Source organism: Sorghum bicolor, chromosome 10 (genome assembly GCF_000003195.3).
Source record: "Sorghum bicolor cultivar BTx623 chromosome 10, Sorghum_bicolor_NCBIv3, whole genome shotgun sequence".
NCBI lineage: Eukaryota > Viridiplantae > Streptophyta > Magnoliopsida > Poales > Poaceae > Sorghum > Sorghum bicolor.
In genome coordinates this window covers 52,966,280-52,973,559 of record NC_012879.2, presented here as the reverse complement: position 1 = coordinate 52,973,559, position 7,280 = coordinate 52,966,280, and the positions used below count along the sequence as shown (strand labels likewise).

Below are 7,280 nucleotides of genomic sequence, written 5' to 3'. Positions count from 1 at the left end.
ATCATAGGAGCAAGTCATCTTGAATCTTGACGGAACAATTGACTGGAGCTAGTTATGTGCATGTTTGAGACTCTATCCTAAAAGGCCTTAACAATTAGGGTAGTATTAGAGGATAAATTCATATTGAATCCTGAAGGAATAATTGACTGCAGATAGTTATGCTATCAGGTGAAAAAACAAGAAAAACTTGTTACAGATTACTATAAACCAATAGCTGTGGACAGCTTGCTTGACAGATTCCATGTCCGGATGGTGGCCAAGGCCAACCGACCCTACCATGCCACCCCTAAGGGCTCTGTGGTTGCACTCAAATTAACATATACTGGGTAAAGCAGATTTGATTATCATTGCAGAGCGGATCTATCCTGATTTTTATCAATCGATGGACTGAATTTTCAAGATGCTACCTGGTGTCAATTTGCAATAGCAGCTCATAAAAGTAGTCTTTTTGAAACAAGACCTGCTAAAATTCGTCTGAACAATTCAGAAATGACTTATAAGCATTATTCCAGTTTGTTCCTGCTAAAATCCTAAAAGTATAGTCTGTTTACACCAATCCTGCTTGTTCCTGCCTCTTTCTTTACCTTTCTTGATTTCATCACCCTCCTTACCTCTACAGCATCTTCCCATCGCCCAATCGTCCTGTACACATTTTCAAGAAGAACGTAGCTCAGGTGGAAATGAGGCTCCAATTCCATCATCTTCTTTGCAACCCTTACAGCTACATCTGGGTTAGTATGTGTGGCACAGGCACCAAGAATTGCTGCCCACAGTGATGAATCATCTCTAAACGGTGACTTGTTTACAAGATCTTCAGCCTCTTCCAGAAACTCTACTCTACTAAGGAGGTCAACAATGCAATTATAGTGTTCAATACCAGGGGGGATGCCATAGACCTTGCTCATTGAGTTGAAGTAGTTCCTTCCTTCCTCAACCATCCCAGTATGACTACAGGCAAAAAGAACACCAATGAAACTGATGTAGTCTGGCTTGACCCCTTCCCTAAGCATCTCATTGAACAGGCTGATAGCTCGCTCAGCATGGCCATTCTGAGCACAACCACAAATCATGGCATTCCAAGTAATCATGTTGCGGACACTGCTCCTCTCAAAAACCCTGTATGCGTATTCTACCACACCACATTTCGCATACAGGTCCACGAGTGCGGATTCAACAATGACGTCTCTGCAGCCTCTCATCCTCATAAAACGGCAGTGGATTTCTTTTCCTAGCTTTACTGCAGACAGACCAGAGCAAGACCGCAGAAGAGTTCCAAAGCTATACCAGTCATCGTCCTCCATATACATCTGTCGAAACAATGAGAGAACCTTCTCGTGCATCCCACTCTGACAATACCCCCCAAGCAGGGCGCACCATGAAACTGCATTCCGAACCTTCATCCTGTCAAATACCTTGCGTGCATCAACCATCATCCCGCACTTGGCGTACATGTCAAGTGTGCTGCTCTCCACGATCACGTTCCCACACAGGCCACGTGTGACGACCTGCGCATGCGCCTCCCTACCCTGCCTCGCCCTCTTCAAGTTCCCAAGCGCCGTCATCACAGAGCCAAATGTGCAGCCGTCCGGCCAAACCCCATCTGCGACGACCATAGCCCGGAACCACAGCAGGGCCTCGTTGAACCAGTCGTTCCGCACGAATGCTGATATCAACGACGTGTAGCATATCCCGTCCGGGGCGCGCATTTCCTCGAACGCCCTCCGCGCGTCGCCCGGCGCGCCCGAGTGGCCGTACATGTCCACGAGCGCGCTCAGCACGACGCCATCGTCGCCGTACCCTCGCACGACGACGGTCCCGTGCACGCAGGCTCCCGCGCGGAGGTCGCGCAGAACGGCGCATGCCTTGGCGGAGGCGGAAAGCGCGTGCGCTCTGGGAGCGACGTCGTCGTCGTCGTCGGTGCCGCAGCCACCGGAGGCCATGGTCCTCAGTTGGAGGAGCGCGCGGCGCGGGAGGCCGGCACGGAGGAAGGCGGCGAGGACGGAGGAGTGCGCGACGACGTCGCGGCGGGGCAGGTCGTCGAACGCCTTGAGCGCGTGAGGCAGGTGGTCCGGGAGGCGGACGTAGAACGCGAGCAGCGCGTTGGCGAGGTAGCGGTCCGCGAGGAGGCCCGCCCGCGCAGCGCGGGCGTGGAGGCAGTAGCCGAGGCGCGGGGGCAGCGGGCGGTGTAGCAGGACCGCGGCTAGCGGGAGCGGCGAGGAGGAAGCAGAGGCGGCAGCGAGGCGCGCGGCGGCGGGAAGGCCGCGGGACTCGAGGAGGCGGTGGACAGCGACCACGTCGGGCGGCGTGGCTGGGGACAGGGGCATCGTGTCCTGACGAGAGCACGGCGCGCCGGCGGCGTGCGGAGTTGTCACAGGTTATTAAGCGTGTCGTTAGGGAGTGTGTGGGTCCCGGTTGACAGCGCTGGAGCATGTGTCGAGAGAATCTCAACTCATATCTGAACCCTGAAAAAGTAAAACAGGAACGCGAGGAACCTTTCCTCGATTCTCCTATCGCCTGTGATCTGGTTGCGAGCTCACGTCTCCGGCACCTCGCCGGTGGGCAACGGTATTACAGCTGGTACCACAGAAAGTCGATCCTCGGCTTGGGTGTGTGGCGGCGCAGGCGGCGGTCGACTTCGGAGCTGTTCGGGAGCACTCAGGGGCGGCAACTTCACCTTGCCCTTCAGGCGTTCGACGAAAATGCCTACTTGCGGTTCTCAGAGCTGGACGCGCCCAAATCGCGTCCTCGAGGTCACCATCCACCAGGCTTGCTATCCTGTAACAGAACATGTGCTTCGTCAGGTTTTTAGTCCATTTGGCGATCTGGAGGAGGTGCAAGTGTTTGGGGGGTTAGACCATGTGTCTGCTCATGTTGTTTTCCTATCCAAATATGATGCTGTTGAAGCTTTCGGAGAGTTGCATGGCCGCAATATATATGATGATTGTTGTCAGCTTGATATCCAGTATGGTGTGCCCAGCGAGCCTGATCTTTCCAAGGGCAACAACACCCATGAGGTGGACGCCCACAAGATGTTCAATGGATTGCCTGCTTGCAGTTCTCAGAGCTGGACGCCCCCAAGTCGCGTCCTAGAGGTCACCATCCACAAGGCTTGCTATCCTGTAACAGAACATGTGCTTCGTCAGGTTTTTAGTCCATTTGGCGATATGGAGGAGGTGCAAGTGTTCGGGGGCTTAGACCATGTGTCTGCTCAGGTTGTTTTCCGATCCAAATATAAAGCTGTTAAAGCTTTCGGAGAGTTGCATGGCCGCAATATATATGATGGTTGTTGTCAGCTTGATATCAAGTATGGTGCGCCCAGCGAGCCTGATGTTTCCAAGGGCAACACCCATGAGGTGGACACCTACCAGGTGTTTGATGGATTGCCTACTTGCAGTTCTCAGAGCTGGACTCCGCCAAATCGTGTCCTGGAGGTCACCATCCACAACGCTTGCTATCCTGTAACAGAACATGTGCTTCGTCAGGTTTTTAGTCCATTTGGTGATATGGAGCAGGTGCAAGTGTTTGGGGGGTTAGGCCATGTGTCTGCTCAGGTTGTTTTCCGATCCAAATATGATGCTGTTGAAGCTTTCGGAGAGTTACATGGTCGCAATATATATGATGGTTGTTGTCAGCTTGATATCCAGTATGGTGTGCCCAGTGAGCCTGATATTTCCATGGTCAAGGGAATCGCCACGGCAAGTTCGTCATCATTATTGTTTCCTTCTTCTACTGTTATCAAAACCTCCCTTGATGACCTCAGTTCTGATATTCTACCTATGGACGCTGCTGCAAGTGGAGCACACACAAAGGCTGCTATTAGTATGGAAGCACAGAGAGGTATCAATGCCATTTTCCTGCCCGTCCCGGATGTTGTGAACCACGATGACGTCAATGAGTCCCAGGCATCTACAACACCAACACGCGAGCAGCACCAAGATGCGAATTGGGACAAGTTGATGGAGAGACTGGACGTCTTGCATGCTCATGTGACGGACATCGGCTCCACGCAGCAGCAATTGCTGGCAAAAATGAATCTCAACTCACAAGATGTGAAGCAGGCCTCGCATGATCAGCAGTTGATGGTTAAACAAATCGAAGACATTGGAAAGGCAGTCGCTCGTCTCGCCTTAGAGCATATGGATGCTGAGACATTGTCCTCACCAAGATCTCTATCTCCACTGTTTTCCATTCCTCCCCAACAGGAGCGGCCTTTCTCCAGTGTCCAGCCTCATCCTCGTACTGAACCCAGTCACCATAGGCCTTTTGGTGATTCACACCACAACTATACACCTCTGCCTGAGATGCTATTTCCAAATTTTGAGGGCGTGGATCCTAAAATCTGGCTTGACAAATGTGAAAACTATTTTTGCATCTTTAACGTTCATGAGTCAATGTGGGTCACTTCAGCCTCCTTACATATGGAGGGCAGTGCAGCTCGATGGTGGCAGGTGTACAAGCAGCAAAATGGATTGGGAACTTGGACTCAATTCAAGCAAGAGGTGGAATCTAAGTTTGGCACATATGCGTATAGAGAAGCTCTGAATGAGTTGTTGGAGTTGAAGCAAACTGGAACAGTCGAGGACTATGTCACCACCTTTGAAGCTCTGCAATGTCAGCTTTTGATGCACAACAATGGATATGATGAGCTCTTCTTCATATTCTATTTTATTAAGGGCCTCAAATGGGATATCAAGGCAGCAGTTCAAGCTCAGGTGCCTGACACTATGGCCAGAGCCATCAAGCTAGCCAAAGCACAACAACAAATTCTGGACAACTCTAAACAAAAGTATCAGAAATCTGGCAAAGCTCCTTTAGGACTTGGTAAGGTAGATTCTAAGCTAAGTCCTCCTGGTCAAGCTCTCTGGAAGGAATGGCAACTGCGAGATTACAGAAGAGCGAACGACCTATGCCTTTATTGTGGTGAGAAATTCGATGCCAATCATATTGAGCACTGCACCAAAGACCAAAGGCTGCGGGTGGCCAGCGGTGTTACACCTGCCAAGGTGTGTACCCTATCAATCCTTTATGTGTCCATGCATTACCCTAATCAATTTAATCCGGTGACGTATTTGCCTAGTGAGTTTGATCGCCTTATCTAGTTCAGCTAATGTGGTGCTCCTGATCCACTATATAGCAGGCAATTACCTTGTTAGTTCTTAATTTTCTGTCTTGAGTGTTTGTATTAATTCCTAGGATTCTTAATTCCAGAGGACAACTTATTAGTCGTGTTCCGCAGGAAGTCATCTCTTCTCATCCCTCCATCTTGATCTTTTTCAGATCCAATTTGATTAACTTGTCCTCGGAGAAATGCTTTAATTAGCTATCTGTATAATGTGGTAGTGAGACCGAATGATATTTTTCTAAATAATTTGTGTTCATCATTTTGGTTGATACAAAGAAGAAACACATATTAGTGCTCAACTGATGGTAATTGTAGCCAATGGCTTATGATGATATATTTCTGTGTTATTGTTCAGTATAGGAAAAAAAATTGCCAATAATGCACTACTATTGGTTCCTATTCAGGACAAATAACCTGGCAAATGACTTATTAGTGACTCTTCTTGGCTTGTTACTTTTGCAGCTTTCAAACTCCACGGATCCTGAGAATATCAACTGGCGAGAAAAGGATGGTGTAAATGTAAGTGTGGCATTCTTCTATTCCTAATAAAAGCCTTCAAGTAAAAAATCATACTACCTAAAATGTTTAATTCCTCCATAGTTAATGATACATTAAGGCAGTCATACTAAAAACAATAAAGCCTATCTGCAATGCATACATAACATGGAACTAGAAAATTTCTAGTGTAGTTCAAATTTGACATGGTAATTAGAACCATAACAATAGTGTATATTTAACATGAAGAATCAATATGAAATAGTGTAGTATAGTTTTAACACTTTTTAGTTAAGTTATGACATCTCTCCATTGTTTGCAATAATTTATAGTGAGCTGCTATTGTCGATGTAATTGGACTTTTCAGTCAAAAGAACCCTAGAATCTGATATGCATTTTTTTTTTCATAATATTTGTCATAAACTGCTTGTTCAGTAGAAGAATAGAATTGGTAAAGGGATAGTATAACACAAGAGCAAAGAGATGGATGCTCAAGATGTCGCTTGAGCCGTTCAGGCTATGAATAACTCTATCCTGTATGTAGTTATCATTTTTCTTTCTGCGTAGAAATGTGTTCTCTGTTCCCCCACCTTGTCTACCGCTATCGTCCAATTTGCAGTCATCCGCCTTTTCCATCCTTGTTGGTTTTGGACAGTCGAAATTCATAATTGTTTAATGTGCTATTCTCAGCTTAATTCCATTGAAGACATAAGGGCAAATGGGCCGCAATCCACAAGGACGTTCGCAGAGAGTCTGCTGGCCTATGGCGGAGAGACCAAGGGCGATGGCGACCAACAGGAAAGAGCCGCAGAGGGATCTGCCTAGCAACAGGCACAAAACTGCTGGGTTTTGCTATCCCAAACCCATGCCCATTAATATAAAATATGCCCATTAAAAAACCCATGACCCGTTATGGGTTTGATTTTGTGCCCAAATCCATGCCCATCGGGTCACGGGTATTTAACGGGTTGCCCGTGCCCGTCGCAACATGTCATAAGATGGTCATCCAGTCAAGTGAGCAAGTCTACTCTATAGTGCACCAAAATACTTAAAGTTGAATCAATTGGCAAGGTGGGATTCATGTTATGTGTTATTACACCTCCGCACTAGAAATTTGCGAGTTCTGATAGAACACTCACCTCTAGCATGCACTGGGCCATGACCTGCTAATACTCGGTGCCAACATCTGTCATATCTTTGAGTCCAGATGAACTAAGTGCATGCAACTTTCACATAAGGAGCTTCTACTTAAAAAAAAGTATGGAGTATGCATGTTCTCTGTTTCGTTTATTTTTCTTGCATTTTGTACTTTATGTACTAATTATATTGTGTGCTGATATGGTGAACCGGGTTTAAAAAACCCATGGGTTTGCAGGTTTGGGTACTACACACCCAGACCCATGCCCATAAACCCGCTGGGTCTAGCTTTTGCCCCATTAACAAAACCACGGGTAGTGAAGTTGATCTATATCCTTACCTTAATAGAGCAAAAACCCATCGGGTTTCGGGTATCCATTGCCATCTTTAGATCTGCCACTTGATCATTTGTGTGAAAACTTGACGGTTTATGTTATTGAGAATTTGAGATCCCATATTCAGCTCCAGCACGAGCTTCCCGCCATTCGTGACATCAACAAATATTGCCGCCAGTTTTTAAAATCCT

General features: G+C 47.4%; 2 protein-coding genes across 2 annotated transcripts; one reads left to right on the top strand and one right to left on the bottom strand.

Annotated features, from left to right (window-relative positions):
• Window positions 531-2,324, bottom strand: LOC8082280 (pentatricopeptide repeat-containing protein At1g03540). The gene has a single exon (XM_002437225.1). The coding sequence runs from the start codon at window positions 2,322-2,324 to the stop codon at window positions 531-533; it is 1,794 nt and encodes a 597-aa protein (XP_002437270.1).
• LOC110431317 lies at window positions 2,685-6,907 on the top strand. Its single transcript, XM_021450321.1, has 3 exons — window positions 2,685-5,003; window positions 5,585-5,641; window positions 6,308-6,907. Exons 1-3 carry the CDS (start codon window positions 2,700-2,702, stop codon window positions 6,440-6,442), a joined length of 2,496 nt encoding a protein of 831 aa, XP_021305996.1. The 5' UTR covers window positions 2,685-2,699; the 3' UTR covers window positions 6,443-6,907.